Genomic DNA, 21092 nt, shown 5'->3' on the forward strand with positions numbered 1-21092 from the left:
CTCACCACAAACCACTGTATCATCACCATGCTGGGATCCTCGCTGAAGGAATAGTGGCAGGGTATTTCCACCGTCTCGCCTACGAACACCTCCACCGTGTCGCTCATGGTCACCGTCACCAGTGCCCTTGCTGGAACAACACGGTGGAACAAACAGGGGTCTCAGAGGCGGTTCCTCTAAAGGGCTCTAAATCTCATGAAAAGACAAGTCCAACAGAAACATTGTCGGCGTTCCTCCCAGGGTTTCATTGCAGAACTAACTGAGTGAGACCACGTAATACTGAGAACACATCTGTTCTTGTCCAAAAATATTTCAAAAAGCTACTGTTCTTGCCATAATATAAAAAAACATTGCAATATCATTTCAATATGGTTTTGATTATGGAACCGAATAATGTAACTCCAGAAGTGTGCTATTCTTAGCCATACAACCCCGACACCAATTAGGAGAAGAAATCCAAGTGGCCCATGTTCCCATCCCTGCACCCAGCCCTTGCACAGGCAGACACAGAAGCGCCTGTTGTCCAGGGATTGGCAAAGCTTCCTAGATTTTGGCACCTAAATGATGAGGAAGCGTGTGGTGGGAAAAGGCGGGCAGAGATACTATGTGCAGAATCCACGGGGCTCTCCCATACCGGCAAGAGCATGGCTACCCCTCACTGTGTTTTGCCGTGGCATCCACAGATCCAAAGAAAGACTCCATTCACGAGCCACATAGTTGACGCAGTATTGGCCACGCCACTTCCAGCCACGGACATGTTCTAATCGTCTCCCGTCCCATAGCACTGAGATCGAGAGGCCCTCAATCGGTACATTACACCACTGTGAATCACACATCACCTGCATACGCATTCTCACAAAGTTGGCCCACACGCACTTTTCAGCGGGTATGGGCCATCCGCGTGGTACGACTGGCTCGCTTACTCCGCTGTTCCATTTCAGAAAGAATCACAAGCTCAGCTGAACACAGTGACAATGAAACACGAGCAAAAGGCTTCTTCCCTCACTGAACGTGGGCATGGAGACCACCAATCGGACTATTGGCAAACTTGGCCGTAGCTGCTGATTGCACATCATCATCACACATCCTCTCATGCACAGCACAACCCAGCTGGCAATGAACAGCTGACTGGCAGGATCACACATCTACTGTCCCACTAGAGTCATGTTCCGAGTGAAGCGGAAAAACTAAGGACTGTTCTTGGTAGGACCTCAGTTTGTTCATTTCCCGCACAGGAGGCAGGACAGGGGACGTTCCCCTGACAGTCCCTCAATATGGACCATCTCCTGCTTCACTCAGCTTCTGACAGCGGCCTTGGGACAGCGGTTCGAGATGGATGCAAAAGAGTGGAGAGGAGTGTTTGCGAATGTTTTTTTTGCCCTTCTCCCGCCCATCCTCAGGCACGAGGCAACAACTCCTACGCTGCCTGTCCGGCTCCCCTCACGCACAGCTCTGAGGTCGGGGTGTCGCCTTAAGTGCGATAAAGCCGCAGCCCAAAACAATCCTGTAGAACTGTGGAACTGGTCCTTCAGATGGCCTTTGGAGCTAATGGGTCAAAGCAGGACACAGTGCTGAAGGTGCTCCACATGCTGTCATCTGTCGCCTGTCTCGCAGTTCACGTGGGTTGCCAGGGAGTCTCCCAAGAGACAGAATAGCATTGAAGGGAATGTTTCTTCCCCCCGTTTTCGGTGGACCACCATCAGGCCGGTCGAGGATAATTCCGGATTTTGTACACGCCATCATTTCGCCTCCAGATTCACTGAGGCAACAGGCCGTGGGTCGGCGGTTCGAGGCCAGAGGGGGCACAGAGAACAAGGTTTTAATAACAAGGGCTGCCGCCTTGTTCCATGATCACCCGGGCCTCACTGCCCTTGGAAGTGAAGTTGAAGGGAAAGACCGTTGTTCTCCTTTACTGTGCCGCTACGTTTGGTCGATACCGCCGTCTCACTGTGCAATTCCTGACCGGGCCCTAACAAAGCAGATTAAAGTAGAATATGGAGCGCATAATACCCGCCATTCATGGTACAGATAACCCCTGGTGCCAAAAATCCTCCAGTAGAGTGACTTTTCAAACGCACCCTCCCCCACCCTCTCGCTCCACCCGACAGCCGCCTTTTGCTCTGAAGAAAGGCTCTGTCTATTCCCCAGCACCCCCGTTCCAGCTTCTTTCAGCATGGCGAGAAAGGCAATGAGCTGAAAGGCTTCCTTTTTAATTGGAAACATCTGGACGGTGCGGGACGTGGCCGGTGGGGAGCCGGGAGTATAAATGGGCTTCCACGTGGTGGGTAGGATGGCCATGTGGAAGTGAGGGGAGGAGGACGTGGGGCATGAGGGAGGTGGGAAAGTGGGGACCGTTTCAATTCCGTCCCTCTTCTATAAGAGGTGGTGGCAAAAGCAACCAGCCCTGGAGCGAGTGAGTGTGTGGGAGAGAGAGAGTGAGAACAGGAAAGAGAGGGAGAGAAGATAATCCCAGATCCCAGATAAATAAGATAAAATGTTGTTGAACTGATGGCACATTAAGGTTGCTTACAAAACAGGAGTGCAGCTGTGCTCATCTCTGTGATCACCAGATTTACCTTACATACCTCATTAGACCAGAAATGTCTTTCAGTAACCATCTGGCATACTATTCCAAACACAAACACACGTACACAATCAGCTACTGTGAGGAGCGACTGACTATATTTTGTGTATATACTGGATACTGTATATAGAAAGAATTAAGCCCTGCTCACTTGCGTACACCTAGACACGCACAAATAGACCTGCCACTGGCTGTACTCCAGCCTTTTGCCAAGGAGTAGGCTTTGTAAGGAAGGCTTGGGGCCCACACCTGGTTGTGTGGTGGGCTCTAAGCCTCCTGTTCTTGTTTCCAAAGGGAGAGCGACCGGCTGTGATCAGCCAGGCGGGGTCCAGGAGCCCAGCGAGCCCAAATGGAACTTCTCCCTTTGACCAGCTCCAATCAGATTTCCCCCAGCACCGCAGCGCACTCAGTACACCCATGTGTTCTTCACTTCATCACAGGGTAATGCAAAGTTCATCAAGTGCTCACATCAGCACTCCACAAATCTTTGGTATTTAGTTTTTCTTTGGTACATTCGCTTTTTGTATTTGTTTTTTCCTATAATCCGATTAGTATGGTACGTACAAAATATCTTCACACTGCCGGATTTTGCTCAAAGTCCCAGTCAGATTGTGGTACTACGATCGCATCCAACCTCCATGTGCTGCTTTGCAGCGTTGAGAGGGACAACCAGGTGTCTGCTCTCCAGAGGAGGCGCCCAGCCGAGCCCCACGGAGGGCCGACGGCCACATCCAAAGACCTGCCCACACAGCTCCTAACAGCCTGAACCTGGCTACCACGTTTAGGGACGTGTTGACATGATCTGCTCCCGGTAGCAGCAATCCTGACAATGTTTAGCCACAAACAGCCAGAGTGACAGAGACGCTCCCAGCCCAGGATCACAACTCACTCGTCACTCCTACTTAGCAGTAACAATTCCCCTCGGCATCACGGCAGTGAGATGCAAAAACATTTTAAGTGGTTCGGGACCTGGATTTGTGCCCAGGTGGCTCGGGATTCAAAAGTCAGGTGCGATACTGCTCCTGGGGCCAGATATTCAGCCTCAATTGCCCTGTTACACAATCCAGCTGTGCTGATGGATCATAAGGCAGCAGTAGAGTTATGTGCATCAACCCAAATAATGGTGTCCACTGACACAACAAACAAGCACAGGTGGTCCCCGACTTACCATGGGGTTACGTTCTGCGAAACCCATCGTAAGTGGAAAATACCGTAAGTCCAAAATGTATTTAATTCCCCTTAACCCTCCAAACATCACAGCCTAGCATACGTGCGATGGCCATTACGGGCTTGCCGCCTTCATGCTGGGCAATTATCTTGAGTTTCTCCTCAGTTGTAATTGTCCTCCCTTTCTTCTTCCCACCAGTAGCAGGAGACACAGATGGGCTTTTCTGTGACATTATGGATGCAAAAACACAAAGTAGATACAGAAGGGTATCTGTATAGCAACCATCGTAAGTTGAGGAGCATCTGCGCAATAGGATTTACCTGAGTGCTGCTGTCTTTGAGCCAAACTGGAGACAGTGGACCATTGTGTGCAAAATACCCACATAAATGCATCTGGATTCATTCTTTGTAGCCACAACACTGGAACTGCACGCTGATCCATCCCCTTCACAGGTTGGCCCAGTTTAACCTCCAGGTGCTCCTTCAGTAGCCTCTAAACAAACACTGCCTCCTGAACAGATAAACAGCAAATGGCTTTTCAACACCAGGGCTGCAGATGCACTCTGACCCAGGCAATGAGGGCAACTTGTGCAAAGCCACCCCCACAGGACCTCTGCCCCCCAGTCCCACCACAGCAACTGCTCTGAAGAGGACAAGAGCAGGTGTGGTGAATCCACTAGCACTCCACCTGACGTAGACCCAGCATGACCCTGGCTTTCTGGGTTCTCTCCACCTGGGACCACAGATCCTGATGCCAGGACATGATGGACAGCTGGATCCTGGTGAAAGTATCACAGACCTAAATTCCCCTGTTTACCACAGTTTTAAGCACCAGGGAGTTCACGTTTTCACCGTTTCAGCTTAGGTGCTGAATTTTCCACGTCTACTCTTCAGACGCACTGCTGTTCTGGAGGGAAGTTCACCCGGCAGGTGTAAGACTTCAGATTTGTAAACAGCGGGTTGCCACGTCAAGCCCTTTTTTAATTACATTCCAAAACTTCATCCTGTTCATTTTTAATAGCTGGTTTATTTTAATTTAGCAGAAGTCAGGTTAAGTACTTTGGTCATGGACACAACAGTTCCAAGAGTTCTCTGGTGATGGAAAGATTAAAACAAATGTGACAAGTTTTTCTTTAAATATTTGCATATAGAGCATATTAATGCATTGTATGATATATAAGTAATTTGCTGATATGAAGGATGTCAGTGACTTGCGTTGTATTCCAAAAACTTGGAGCCATGTAGGCCCAATCCAAGCCTTATTTCTCATGAGTAACTAAGAGCCATTGGAGGTGTCTGCCACTTGCCATAATCAGGTTCCTATTTATGTGTGATCACTTTTTAGAAAAAGCCACAAATGGGCTTTCCTTTCTCTCTTCCCTGTTCTTTATATTACACATACCTCCTGCCCTGGTCAGGCACCTAGTGCCCCTTGATCTCCCTCAGATGCAACTGTCTTTCACCTTTCCCATTGTGGCCTTAGCATGAAGACAGGCAAGGATTTTCAAAGCAGCGATTCACTCTGATAAGTGATGATCTCTGGTGTTTCAGGCTCACATATCCTGTGGTTGAAACAGGCAGGAGGAGGGGATTGGGAGGTAATGTAAGGGGCCCCACCTTCCCCAAGACAGGTGTGCAACCGGCCGTGACATAGACCCACATGAGAGGATCTCAAGATTCGAGAGGTGGGTGGCTTTGGGTGTAAACCACCACACCCAAACCTGGCCTCCCACCCCAAATGCTGTCAACCTCATAGCCCACTGATGCACATCCGCTTTGGGTTTTGGTCTGGCACAAATCTCCCCCAGTAAGACGGTTGCGTGTGGGATCAGATCTGACAACAAGAGAGAGATCTGCCCTTTCTGAGGTTGTGGAGGAAGAGGGGATTGCTTTGGTCTGGTGTCTCATCCCAAAAATGCAAATCCCTCAAACAATACCCAAGGACATGAACTAAGCAACAATCAAAGGCACATCCATCAAATGAAGCATAAGTTCTAAAAAGAGCAGTGATGTCAAACCAATAAGCATTGTTTTAGCTTTACTCAACCGTTCGTCCAAATTCCTTTTCTTAACATTTATCGCTCCATAAATGGATAAGATGGCAAATGGCGTAAGGTGCTTTGGAAAAGAGTATTTGCTAAGCAACTAAATTAAATAAACAAGGATCATAACATGATAAAAAAGCCTGCTTTAGACATTTGTCTTTCAGTGTATTACTTTTTCCTTAAACAGAGCAAAGTAATTGCTATGCATAAACAATTTTGCTTTCTGGCCACAATTCAGCGCAGCCCATTTAGTGAGGCTCTAACAGTTTACATGTCATGAGAGTACACATGTCACATTCCTGTGTGGGATTAGATCTAATTCTCCATCACATGCTTATTTGGGGACTAAATATCAAACAGCAAGTGATATTTATTACAAAGTCCATTTTTCCTGGGAGTTCAGCAATATGTGAGGTCTGCACATTTATTTTAAATAAGCACCCAGACAACATCCTCCCTTCCCAACCAAGAAATCCACTGATATTTTATTTATAGTAAAAATGTAATAAATTATACTCTACACAGACTTTATTTGGCTATCCATGGGGCTAGATCAGTAATGAGTCACTCACAGCAGTTTGCTTTGATATGTATTTCATTAGAAACCTTTCAGAAAAGGAAGCTGAGCCCCAGGACTGATCAGATAAGAAGCTGGCGAAAAGGTCCGTGTTCATTTTTGTACTGCACACTGTATCAATTCATCTGGAACCACAAATGGTCCATTAAAATTCTTCCCGGCACAACTGATCTACAGCAGCTAGTTCAATTGTGCAGTTACAGCTGTTGTTCAGTAGACACTGAATGAGATGCTACAGCTGCCACCAACTCTTATATTGGGCTGGAGGTTTGGAACAGATAGAGAGCCAGCCTTCTGAGCTGACATGGAGATTGCTGATCCCATATTTGTAAGCAAGTAATAAGCAGTGCTCTGCTGTTCTCCAAACCTTGCTTCCCGAATGGATACCGGGTAGATGAAAATTCATAGTCCTATTAATTTGTCAAGAACATGAGTTATGAAAGCACACAGCAGTGTAGTGAAGCCATGGTCACATCTGAAATTAAAGATAATTAAAATCCACTCAAGGTGACCGTGGCCTGACAAAGTGGTCTGTAGATGCAGCTTGGAGTGCAGGGGAATTTTTCGCAGTTCCAAAAGCAGATGATAGAAAATAAGCTTTAGTGACTCCTTCAGGTTTGGAACTGGCCATTAGGGGACCGCAGCAGACCAACGAGGGTGATGGTAAAAGGGAAAAGGTCATGTGAGACACCAGCGACACTGGCATGTAACCTGGTACAGTGCTATGAATAGCATCTGAACGTTTACATCAACTCTCCCGAGAGCAACAAAGGGGCTCTTTGTCAGAGCATGGTGGATACCCAGAGTGGCAGTTAAAGCATAGAGATGGGGCTCACTTAGCAGGGTACTGCTGGGGATCTGTGGGGCTGCAGTTTAGCAACCGGGCGTCTCTCACAGACGTCTTGCCAAAGCTTCTTCTGGAATTCAGGCACGTGAGCAGGTTAAGTGCTCCGGGTGAGAACTTTGTCTTTGGCACCAGATACGAAAAAGTCATCTTTGAAACAGAACCCAGTCCAGATCTCCAACCTGGGACAGACAGTGCTATTGAAGTGGGACAAAAAACGTCATCCTCGCTTTTAGCGTTTTACCAGGCTGAGCATGGCAGTCATTTGCGACAAGACCATCCGTTAAATCAGTAAAATGGAAATTCAGTGCAAATGAGTGTGCGCTGATCAATTGGCCCTGTTCTGCGAGTTTGCCTCGGGGCACTGTTCCCCCAGCAACGGAGCCCAGTTAGCATAAAACAGGCCTTTTTAAATCAAACTGCATCAGAAATGGAGTAATGTCACAAACACTGACGTTCCAGTGCTCCACACTCCCATCCCGCTGGTCTGCTCTGGCTTTGGCGGCTCTCGGGAAGCGATGGCCCATCAAAAGATCCTTCTTGGCACCATCAAAGAGAATAACCAAGTGATCACAGGTGTGCCGCTCTGCTAATGAGCCTCACCCACCCCCTCGACCCTGAACCCCAGTGCCGAGCGCATCTTCCCACAAAAGATCTTGTCTCTATACATTGGCATCTATGTTTTTTTTGGCAGGATTCTACGTTTTTTTTATTTTGGGACCAATTCTTGTCTTGAAAACATAAGCCTAACTCCATGTCTTATGGAAATCGATGAACTTCCAGTTGGATGTTGCTCAGGAACCACGCTGGTGCGCAACAGAACAGAACTACTGGTTTTCAAGCCTCAACTAGACAGCGAAGCCCCCTGGCTGACTGTAAAACTGCTACACTTATGTACCTGAAAGAGTGCATTTGAACAATCTCAGTCGCTCGTGCCTGTTCACCGAGCACTTGCATCCAAAGCTGCTGATAACCCACCTAGTTCCTGACGTTTAAGCACTTGTTGATAGAAGGCTCAAACAGCAACATCCCAATGCACACCACCTCTGTTTGCACACCAAACACAAGCTGTTTCACTTCCAAATGTTCTCTGAAGCCCAAACTAGTCTTTTGTCATTAGCTAAATAGTGACTTATGGCATATCGTCTCATTGTCTATTTCCACACATGCCACGTGTCTAGTGGCGTAAGAATGCATAGTGCTTATGCAAGCTCTGCCCTGAGAGTTACGACTTGTGATTGTTTTCTCACCTTTAGTGGAAGTTGCTCTGTTGTGGGAAGGGGGCAGGGCGGGGGTTTGCCAGGTGGGATTCGCAAAAATCGGCTCCCACACCAACATGGACAGCTGCAATAGTGCTAATTTTTCTCTTGTTACCCCATGAGGTGCAGGGGCAGCTGGAACGATGAAACTGAGCTCTAAACCCTGACCAGGTCAGTCTTCTCCCGGAGAAAGCTGCCACCGAGCCATCCGTCAAGTGATTTGCAAGCAGACAGAGCTGGAAGAAGCCATGGTGGGAAAGCAGGGGGTTGGAATTGTCACTGGACCACACACCGGTATCTGACAGACCTGGTTTGCCCTTTCCCTCACTGAGTGCTGCTTGAGTCTCTGCTCAACTTTGTTTCTGTCAATCTTTACCACACCTGAGGACTCCCAACACAGAGTTCTGTTTACCCCACAGTCCATACTTCCCCCACCCGCTATTCGCACATTGGAACTCTGAGTCATAAAACCTGTTGGTGTCTTCGGATCCCTGTAGAGTCAACAGGTTTGCCGGCCATTAAGTTTAGTGCATTTACCCACTGGCTGCTGCCCAAAGACATCAACAGCATTCCACAGACCTTCTCATTTGGCAGGATACTGCATCGCTACATGTATAACCCAACCATAAACTGCTCTATTTGGAGGGGCTTGCCATAAAGTACATCTAATAAAATGACTCCTGGCATTCTATGGTCTAAGGTTTACGTTGCATGCAGAGCTCTTATATGCACCATTGAGACGGGGCTGCAAATTTGAAGGGCAGCCTCACTGGAAGGTTGATCTCCCCCCCCACCACAAAATGAACTTTCTCTCCGTTTAGGAGTTCCAACATATTTTCCTTCTTAGAAAAAGTTCATGACAGTAGAATACTTTCCGCAAATAACATACCTGAACAACACGGCTTCCGTAACAATATTTTTGTTGCATTGGTGGTGGCAACAGGGTTGTGTTATTATGGCATGTGCAAATGAATGTATGACCTTACCCTGACCGCCAACATACAGTGCTAAAGATAGTAACTGAATGGAGCTATTGGGCTGTAATTGCATTTGACTTGTGTGTAAACATATTAACAAGCTTGTTCGTTTTTTGGGACACCTTATAGCTGGAATTAAATACACGTACACTGTCGGAGTGGTTAGATCTTTCAAGCAACTCCTATTCATGCTGCGCAGACTTTAAAGGTGATGCATTTACAACATCTAATATCTTGCAACAGAACCCACCCCTTGATATTTAACTATCTCTTTATCTGCTCTTTGAAAAATGTAGCTCAAAAATGAACCTGAATAACTGTGACCTGTGAGCCAAAACCAATCCATCAGTCAAACTTCTCTTCAAGATATGAAACTCAGTGCTGGTAGTGAGGCAATAATGATCTGGAGACATGACATTAATTTCAAGTTCAAAAACTATCATGACATAAAACTTGCAGGAACTATTTTACCTAGAGACAGCATAACAATATTATGCGAAGCTTTAATTATATCTGGATTATTTTATTATATGGTCTATTACATTGAATGATCACGTCCTGCATGCTGTGGCTTCCTGAAATGTTTTCTATTCTTTATCACAGAATTAAGTTATATTATTAGCGGGATCTAAAGGAGTCTGCTCAGCAGGATAACTCTATTTGTCAGGGGCTGGACTGAGAGAAGGAACAGTTCTGGCTAGTTCGCTATACTCCCAAAAATCAAATGAAACATGATTGCACGGAAAAATCCACAAATCCTGGTCTCGGTACCAGGCAAATCTCAAGAACGCCAGGTCGATTCCGCTGAATGGCTGTGTCCAAGCAGTTTCTGTGCACAAACAGCAGCTCTTCTCCTTTGTTATGGGCTGGGTGGGCAGCCGGCATAGGAGGTTGGGGGGTGTGTGTCTCACACAAGTCCTGCCAAGTTTTTCACACTCCGCCATGGCCCTTTCAGTGTCAGCCACCGTCTGTGCCCTGCCTGCTTTGGCACCATGAATAGAAACAGACTGGGGAGAGACCCATACAGCAAAATGTGTGTCAATGAGCCATTTCTAGCTGCTTGATTGGCATTATTTGTTTCTTTTTGAACAATGGCTTTTCTTTACAGTGCTGTTAGCATTTAGTTTTATTTCATTCATAATTGTGCCCATATTTTTTTTTAATCTAAAAAGCGAGCAAGGCTTAGAGGTCCAGTTGTTTATATTAGTGGCTTAAAAATGAATAGTCACTCAACATATTCAGCATATTTCTGGCAGCGCTTTTTGTAACTGTTCACAGCCGGAAAATGGACCGCAGCACATATCAACAGATTAATACAGCTTCTGAAAGATCCAACTCAATTGTAGCCGCTAACTCTATCACACAACAATAGACATATTAGAAACGGATATAACGGATATAACCCATGCCTTGCCAAAACAGTGTGGCTACTGGCTCAACGAAGTAGAAAATCTGTGTGTAAATATGAAATGCCAGAATCTTTATCATGATTAAACTCAAACGATGCTGTGTCTTGGGCAGTGACTAACAGGAGACGCTTTTGCTGTAACTTCACTCCTTGCTGCCTAGTCTTATTGCTGTAACGGTCTCCTGCAATCAGTCAGTGGCTCATTGTGTTTATTCTTGTTAATTGGCTGACCACACGTTCTGTCTGGTTGCTGGGCTGTCTGTGTGTGTTTACGCAGGAGAACCGCACCTCCTAATGTCATATGCAGGAACAGATGTCAACCTGCGCTGGGGGGGCGGACACCATCCCACCGAGCCCACCCCTTCCTGCCCTGCAGGAGGCAGTGACGAGTCAGCTGGCTTTGAGTCAAGCCTGCTGCCTCCCCAATCTGGAGTAGGCCACCAGCTCCCTTGGTGTGCCATCGACTATTTTCAACCCCACCGCCCTTCGCTGTCTGTACACTGTTACAGGTGAGGGGTACACTACAGGTGGTCTCCAGCTCAATGTCTGAGTGCATCAAATGGCACTGTAGGGATAAATCCCACCAACCCTCTCACAGGGGTCACGGAGTATAGCTTCCAGGGAGAGGGACCCATGAATGGGCCTGCAGTCCAAGGCCACAGCTGAGACTTTGGAGCCACATTGCACCTACAGAGTTAATCTTTTTATATCAGCAATGGAAGAGCAGCCAAAGTAGCTGCCAATGCAATTTTAAGACCTACTGCAAACTGGCACAATGTTAAATGTAGAGTGGAGGGAGAGGAAAAGGCAGATGTGCACCGTGGGGCAAAGAAAAACCTTCAAGGCTGGCATTCTGCTCTGTTGAAGGCACTGTCTGGATCCTAACTAGCTTACTTGGCTACAGATGTGGGAAGGATTAGTGGAAGCTGGTGGTGGAACATCATTAATTATTCATTATGCATGAATGATGGGAAGGGCAATGATTCTCAGACAGTTTTGAAGACCCCCGACCATCCTCCTAAACCTTGCAGCATCTTCCAGGCTCACGGCATGGAAACAAAATCAGTACCAGTTGTACACTTTCATTTTTCTTCAGACAAATGCCCATTGTCGTAATTCATCCTCTAACCCAGTTTAGATATACACACACACAATCAAAACGAATGAATAAAAACACAGCTGAGTACAGCAATTAATAGCTTAGTTAATAGTTTCTGCAATAACTCCCTTCTGTATGTGAGTGAAGAAGGGTTTCTGACACACCTGCACTCTTCAGATGCCACAGTGAATAAGTAAATGTTTAGGAACGAGACGGTGAAAGACAATTAGATTGCAAAATACCCATTCCAATATTTCTGCAGTTCAGGCCCATTATAATTATTCAGTGATTTCCTCTTGTGCAAACCTGTGGGCAGGGGACTGATTTCCAGCATAAAAGTCTGTTTTGTTTTACAGTGGTTGACTTGTGTTGTGGACTGTGAATTTTTGTGGGTCTTTCAGATCACCAGTCCAGCGATGTGACTCACTCCAGAGTAACAATAACCAGTAACTGTGAAGCTTACAGTTTATGGACTAATGAGCACAAGAAATGTTTAGAATTTACAGTAACTAAGCATGGTGTGAAGTGGAAGTTTCACAGGGTGCTATGCAGACTGAATTGTGTGTTGGGGGTGGTGGAGTAAACGTAGGCATCCAGCCTCAAAACCACCCACAATTTGGTATTTTTCAAAGGGGCACCAGATGTTCGGCAATTTACTAGATGAGAATGAATGAATACATCAACGAGCCCCTGGCAGACCCCCAACTTCTTCTCATCACCATAAGTAAAAAGAGCAAGCACACCTCTCCATTTGATCTCTGCAGCCAGCCCTTGTTTTAATGAATATAAACCAACTTTATACAACTGTTTTGTTGGAGAGATTATAAATAATAAACTGTGAGTTTTAAGGGGGATGAATGGAGATCGAAAAGTGGGCTTTGCAGGAGTGAATTTGGGGGACAGCCTTGGAGGTTACAGCACTGGGGCACTGCTTTTCAAAGGTCTCCCATACCATCGCAGATGAATGTGAAAAGAATGGGGCTCATATGGGAACAGCCTGAGGGTGGGGGTGGGTGGGGGTGAAGGCGGAGACCCACAAAAATGCTTGGCATCTCAACATGCTGAGGAGGAGGATATGGACATTACGCACAGCACTCCAGTGCCAGGAGGTCCAGCTCTGTAACTGGTCATCCAGTCTCAAAGCAACGGAAACTGACTGCACGGTCAACAACAGAACATGAATTTTGGAGAGGTGGTGGGGCGTTAGAGGGGCCCCTCATTGATAAGTGTCTTTCTCAGGTCATTAATCCTGGCTACTGGGAACACAGAGTGGCCTGTTCATTTCTGAAAGGGACAAAGGTCAAGAGGGTGAATGTAACATAAATCATTAAAAAACATAATGGCCACAAGAACACTCTGGAGCACAAAACAGCAGGTGAGGTATCAGCGATCAGAAAAAGTACATATAATGTGCACTTCACAACTTAAGGGTCAACTTTAAAACCATAATTCTATTTTAGTTCTAATTTAACTGAAAAATCGAGTTTGCAGCTCATGTTGATTTTACACAGATTTAAAATACTTCAATAACTGTGGCTGAAGCCAGAAGCAAGTTTAAAAGTTAGACAAAAAAAAAAAAAAAAAAACTTAAAAACCATATAAGCCAACATCTGTTCCATCTATATTTCTCACATTTCTCACTTGAGTTCTGTTCTCTTGCTGGTAATCATTGTACATCCGCTTCTAATGTCAGTATCTTCAAAAATAAATTATTATTTGGAAATTTACAAAAAGCTACAGATGCTCTATGGTTAAGTACTATTAGATGACTTAGGTTTGCTAATCAAGCAAGCTTGCTGAAGAAAGGCACTTTATGTCACATGACCTTTTGTTTGTATTTTGATTTCAGCCTTTGCAGACTGTCAGGATTTTGACATGAAGATGTTGAGTTGATAAACGGTAAAAGTCAACAGCAACGGGTCCTGCTCAGGTTCAGTCTTGTGCCTCATGGAAAAATTGTGCTCACTTTAAGTAATGGATCTGTCCTTTGGCAAACGCTCTCCACAGAGATTTCAAAAGTCAACATGAAGGAGGATAACAAATCAGTCAAAACAATAACTCAACAACAGTAAAGCAATTCTGCTTCACTTATTCTAGTCAAAAGCCAACTGAATGATAAAAATGTGTGAGATGGTTGAGCGCTGAGAAGAAGTAAAGCCCTCTCCTTCAAAGCAAGACACATGAATATAGTCTGAACAAAACAAACACATTGGCTTGATTGGTTCCCAAAGTCAAAAACACAATGTCTCAGAACCCCTGATCCCAGCATTATCATGAACCCAGAGGTTGCCCCAGCGCAACCAGGGCAAGGGCAAGGATACTCTGTATTTATTTTCAGTCTCAGCCAGTTTAAAGTAATTTTACTAACACAAAAACACAGCTGCACTGTAGTTCACACTATGGGTGTCCACATGACAAGCTTTCAAACAAGAAGGAGCAAAGACAAGAAGCAGCCCTCTCTTCATTTCCACCTAAAAGGAAGTACTGCTCATTGCATCAAGTTCCAATGTTTCTGCCTTTCTTCTTCTTTTATGTAAGGTCCATGTTCTGTTTGCTTTCCAAGATAGGGACACAGGCTAACCCAACCAGAGCAGCTCGAGACTATTTTGTGCTGCAAATGGTGTTGAGACCACCAGTTTCTGAGCTGCTGCATTTGGCTAGAACAATAATAAGGTCTCTCTGCAACATTTTGGCACTTTAATCTGTTTAAACATAATTGACCTCGGTTTATTATTCCATTAAAAACACTTAAGAGACTATCGTGATGGAGTCCCCCGAAAACAGTACTGAAGGTGAGGTAAGCTGCATAATGGGGAAATATCCTTTCCAGCTTGATCCAATAGACAGCCTGCTGCATGACTTCCCTGGAACTCTCACTCAGTTGTCCAAACATCATTCTGCCATTTGTTTTTACTGCCTTTAGCCAACATATGCAGACAAACATGGGGAAGCAGCCATGCAGCCCTATATGGTAACAATATCTTTGGGCAAGGCTGACATTGCTCTTGTTGGAGGGCCTTTGGAATTCAAAAGACTCGATCCATATGCAAGGAATGTGTAAGCACCAATGGATCTTGTTTTAAACAAGCATCTTTTCAAGAAGCTTCCAGCTTTCATACTCCCCTGTTATCATTACTCTTTGACAGTAACATTTAACATGACATGCTCATCCTTACAGTTATTTCATAGTCTAGATACTCTGGCTGGGAGGTGTTATTAGAGGCCTTTTTTTCAAAGCTAAGAATGTGTGGTCTGAAGTTAGAAGAACACCCAAAGTGTGTTTTAACTCAATATAGAGCCAGTGGTTGTGGGATCACACAGGATTATTCCTGCTCCTCTGTCTTGCAGACTTTAAAGAAGGGGAGAAAGGTCCGCGCTACATCTAACACATCAACAGGATCAGGATACATCCACAGACCAGCTCAACCCATGTGTATAGAATATATAAATGTACTTTATACTCACATCTAAGCAATGGGACTCAGTGCCAGCACAAACTGTGCTTTCTTTTCTCTTTCTGTCTCCTTCTGAACGCACTTCAAGAAACAACACCCTCTCATTAACTTCTTGCACTGCATTTGTTTGATAAGTGTGCAGACTCTCCAAAAGGCACCAAAAAACCTCAGCTGCCGCCGATGGGGGGAAAACAAAGCAAATATTCATTAAACTCGGCCCACCATCGCAACAAAGTACTCCATGTCCCTGTGAGATGGCGAGAGCCTGGCGTGGTCTGAAGAGAGGCCCCAGAGAGGAAAGCAACAACATTTAACCACTGACAGTTTTGTTTTAACTTTCAGCTACCGGTGGCATGTGACAGAAGCTGTAATTACCCGCTGTGTGTGTGGGGCCTTTCTCGCTCAAGAGTTTTCTCTTGTATCTCACTCAATCTTTTTTAGACTTCTTGTTTCTGTGGTTGCTGCCAGGCTTTGCAATGCAGTGATATTTGTTTTCAAAATGCAGCGTAGTCTCGATTCAACTAAACGGGACCTATAGATGGTCAGATAATTGATAATATTGGATAATGTGGAAATGGGAGTAAAAGGCTGCAGAATAAATCAAAGTGCAGCAGAAGTATGAAATAGTTTATTAATAATCATTCTACAGTATAACTAAAATAATATAATACAGAACTCAGTCACATGAACAACTTGTATTTCTAAGGGTCACAGTGGGATGTAGCCTATCCCATAATCAATAGGGGCTATGCTAGCAGGATGGTACAAAATTATTTTTAGTTGTTTAAAAAACAATTTGTTTTCCAGAACTGCTTCTCTTCCTCTCAGCAAAATATCATCAGTGAATTCAGTTTCAGTTTTTTTGCATGGACTCGCCTTTGTCTGGTCTCATTCAGCCTTTTACATTTACATTTATTCATTTAGCAGACACTTTTGTCCAAAGCGACGTACATCTCAGCAAAAGTACAATTTATGCATTACATAAGAGAAGGAGGCATAGCTGCAGACATGAAAGTCTCAAGCAAACCTAGTTTGTTCCCTACCACTTGCCTTTTCTTGTAGAATTGAAAGATCCACTTTTTTCTTTTCACTTGCCAGTGATATGTGGAGATATGTGACACACTGAGGAACAAAGCAGTATGGGACTGGGCAAAATGCTGTGTGTGTGTGTGTGTGTGTGTGTGTGTGCGCGCAGTACTCCACTGCACACTGTATTGCAGGTGGATTTAGTATGTTGGACAAACCAGAATGTCAGCTAAGTGAAGGTCAGTTAATTGACACAGTACCATACCTCTACCATTACTTGTAGATGGTTTGAGCAAAGGAGTCAAAGAAATAATAGTCTACAGCCCATGTATACAATAGTTTATACACTGACATACAATACCGCTTATACAACAACGTACGGAAAACACTGATCATCCATCATTGGTTGGGAGGCAATCTTCTCCTCAAACTGCTGTTTTATGCATACTGAAAACTGTCCTTTATAGCTGGATCTTAGAATCTTTTGTCCCATTTCCTAAAAATAAGACAGCTAACTCCTAAAAGAGCAGAGTGCAGATGGGTGGGAGGTCTATGAAGAGTTTTCAGAGAAAAGGTTCAATTCATCTGCTGAACTAATTCAGTAATCTACAATAACACTGTTTTACATTTTGACCACAGAGGAAGCACAGCCTATCAGTATTGCAGAAACTAACAAAGGCCACAAAAAAAAGTTTGAAACTGGCCTCGAGCTTCAACTGCAGCAGGTACACGGATGCAATAAGAAGAAACGTTTGATGAGTCTGATGTGTCAACCTGAAAATTGTGCCAAAGAGAAATGGAGCTTCAGCCTTTCAATAAATAAAACGATCCATAACCTCGGTGTGAAAAAAGTGTCTTCGTTTCACAATGGTGGCGAGTGCATTCTTCAGCAATTGCTTTTCAGCAGTCTTCGTTCGCGTGCGTATGCGTGTGTGTGTCAGCCAAGAGCTGGATCTGTCAGAGTGCACATTATTAGACCAGGTGGGTATGGGTAAATGCATTGGCGTGACCTGACAGCAGCTGGATTCAGTCACAGGAGGTTACCAGCGGTCACGGGGTCGGCTTCCTGGGGCCTTTGGATCCTGCTTCTTTTTTTTGGAAATCAGAGGGAAAAAACAAAAATGGATATTTAAATTTGCCTCCTTCAATGCTGGACCCTCATACTACAGGAGTATGACATTCCAGGGTTTCTCATGCCTTGTGGCATCTGCACAAACAGCCTTCCCTGCAGGCCAACAAGTCATTACACTTTGAGCACAGCACTGCACTTCAACCTCAGAAGCCCTCGGTGTTTGAAAGAGGGGTTCCACAAGATGAACTAACCCCTGCCACCAAATCTATTAAACTGAAAATATATACAGCTTTCTTGGCTGCCAGGGAAATTAAATTATTTAAGCGTTTTATTCAGTTTGAAGTTAACGGCCATGCAAAGAGAATAACTGACTACATGTTGCACGAAACACGTAGAATGTGCAGGGCTCCAGGTCACAGTGCATTAATTTGAAGTGTTTTGGCATGAAAAGATTGTGATTAGAGAATCTAAAAATACTGTACAAGTTACTGTGTTTCATTCATAACATTTTATATTTTAGTGGGATGTGTGCCAATGAGTACAATCTGATAATATTCACAGAATTTTTTCTTAACGATAGTTTGCTCCTTTTTTAGAGATTCATAAGTTTTCCTTATAGCATAGATATCTAATTTAAACTCATTCACTGCATTTGTCATCATGCAGTAGAAGAAAAAAAATTCATAAATGTTTTCACGCAACAGAAATTTTAGGGCAGGACAGGTGGAGTGAAAAAAACATGTTGAGAGATGAAGACAGATACATTGGAGAGTACCCTCCAAACTGATACTGAAGACAAACCTGTGACTTATGACATTCTCCTGGTATAGAATATCTCACCTTGTGGGGTGAAAACGCAGTGTGGATGGAAAGGAGAGTCAAACACACATTCACAGCACCTCTGCATTTAAGAAGATTTTGACCCACATCAATTAAATTTTTGTTTAAAATTATACATAGTAACCATTACAGTAAGAATTCTATCCCAGTCCATCCATTCCAGTGTTGGGTACATCATTCAAGAGGGTGACAGGAAATTTAGTCGGAGTTAAAATTGCTCTGTACAGTTTCTGAACAACAAAAAGAGGATCATTTATTTAATTGCTTAAAGCCTTAATTTCTATACCTCCCTCAAGAGCCAAATTCCCCAAATCTCTGCTTGGCTTCAGTGAGTCTGCAGGAGGAACACCTACAAGATCCATTGGGTCAAGATGTCTTTCATGCCAACCATTTGTCAGAGTGCTAAAACCTTGAAAGCATTTGGTTTTCACCTCCCTAACTCTTGGTGTTTTATACAAGCACTACTTTCATCTTCATTCAAGTCAAAGTCCTCTCACTGTCTTTGCCTTGCCTGAACTCCTTTCTGATAAACAGGATGTCTCCACATAATCTGGGTACTAATGTGCAGTTACTGAGAGAGATAAACAGAGAAGGTCAGTGCGTGTGCGGAGACATTCAGAGGATAAGGGGAGTGAAGGTACTGCGATGCCTCTCCGAGATGGCAGGCCTCTTTCGGAGCCACGTGCGTCACATGCCCACTCCCTTCCCCCAGCATGAAATTTAAGGGCTTGATCACACTAGGCACCTGGGAAGCATCCTGCAGACAAGCTGCTTAGGAAAGGACCTGGACAAGTGGCCGTCCTCCAAAGTCCCGAGAGGCAGCGCGAGGGACCTCTTGCCAAGTGTGTGTTTTTAGGGAAGAACCCAAATGAACAATATCCGCTGCCAACTTCTCTTGGCGGGCCGGTGACAACCCATGGGGTGTCGGAGCAGACAGGCTGTTCTGTTACCCTTGTCTTTCACGTGCCCGCCGGCAAGGTCCTACTGAAGACTCTCATTCCAGGAAATCATTAATGCCATATGAAGACAAAAGACTTTCGCTCTCCAGCCCAGCTGTACTGCCACACCTTCAGCAAACAGCCCCATCGGAAAGCTCGTGACATCCAGCTGCATGAAATGGTGCATGCAGAGTCATTCTTCACATTTAACAAATTTCTGCTGCTTTTCTTCCCTAAGCCCTCTACTTTACCCCACACTCATTCCAGCGGCAGTCCATGCTCACTGCAGTTTATGACTCAGATCAGCCTCAGACACCCCGTGCACGCAGTCACAACCGTACAAAGTAGAAACTGAGATGGTCTATTGAGAGGAGAGGGGTCTGCAGACAAGTGGGAACCATGAGAAACATGGGAGGCGATGTTTGGGGCTGAGTCACGCGGGGAGAACAGGGGCAGTTGGGGGGAAATCACTGTGGTGTTAGATTTCATGTAACTCAAGCTGCCGCCCCCCACCCACCCCACCTTCTGAGTTTTGCACCAGGTGTGCGCAGCTGTTTGCTGAGCAGTGCCATAGGACAAAAACAGGAAAAAAGAAGCAGTTTGGGGGGGGATGGTGAACCTTGTTGGCTGGCAGCAGCTATTGAGAAGAACAGGAATGTTAGAGGGACTTTGAAACCCTTTTCACATTTCCCCGGATGGAAGCTCTACCTGAGCAGCTCTGCTTGACTCGGCCATGTCATGTGTACCACAGATGGGTCTCGATGTGATGTAACTTGACAACTCTATAGAGTCAGAGCTCGGAACGGAAGGCAACCTGGTTTAAGGCAAAAGCACTTAAAGATGTGGAATGCAGTACTGGAAGAAAAGCAAGCCGCAGGTTGTGCTGGCAAGCCCTCCCATTGATATTTTCATGCACTTCTACATTGTGCTATATAATGAGCACAACCAGGACAGGCATGTCAAGCACTTATAAAACAAGGGAGGGAAATCTAATCAGTCTTAACATAGTAGTAATAACTCCCATTTGTAGCTGTATATTCATCTTGGCTGCTCACATTAAAAAACGATAATTTCTGAGACAGTGTTGATGCCAATGCAAAATTAATGAAGCAAAGAAACTACAGAGATCATAAATGTCCGGAACTTCTGCATGATTCGGCTGATGTGTGGGGTATCTTAAGAGGATTGCGTGACAACATACACACTTTTCAGTTTCAAAGAGCGTTATCGAATGTTTATATATAAACAAGTTGTCCTCATCTCCCTTGGATCTCTTCTACTACTTCTTTACAAACAGGAGCCTGGGCAAGGTCATGCAAACGGCTGTCTGCACGAATCACGTTCGACAGATCCTAGGTTGAGCTTCTTTTGCTTCTCTTTGGTGAAGCAAAAATGTAAATTCTTGAGATTCCCCTCAGGGAAATTAAATGGCTGTTTTTCCATTCTCACACACAACTGGGAAGTCCCCAATGTTTGACTATGACAAACATCTATGCTCCATCACCCTGGCATGAGTGTTTAATCAGAATCATCCTGAAGGTAAATTGAAGGAAGCACAGCAAACAACCAAATCAGCACCCCAGAGAGATGTTTTCTGATAAAACTGCAAATTCTGTATCCATGAGATCAAGGCAAAATGACTTCATCCATGTAACTGATGTAATTTCAGTTTTAAAACCCATCTTCCTATGAGTGCCAAGATATTGTTCTAGTTTGTCTGGGGGAGAAGGCTGGACAAAACAAACAGCTAGAACTACTCACTTTGCATCTGGTGATGGTCTGCAGGAGTTTGTCTCAGGAC

At 44.9% G+C, this 21092-nt stretch overlaps 1 protein-coding gene across 1 annotated transcript in view; it reads right to left on the bottom strand.

The window, feature by feature from the left end:
* Positions 1 to 21092, bottom strand: part of mcama (melanoma cell adhesion molecule a) — a 37475-nt gene that overhangs the window by 9956 nt on the left and 6427 nt on the right. The window contains 1 exon segment of the mRNA XM_029250756.1: positions 6 to 130. Within this exon segment, the coding sequence (XP_029106589.1) occupies positions 6 to 130 (125 nt within the window).

This window comes from Scleropages formosus, chromosome 4 (assembly GCF_900964775.1).
Source record: "Scleropages formosus chromosome 4, fSclFor1.1, whole genome shotgun sequence".
In the NCBI taxonomy this organism is placed as follows: Eukaryota; Metazoa; Chordata; class Actinopteri; order Osteoglossiformes; family Osteoglossidae; genus Scleropages; species Scleropages formosus.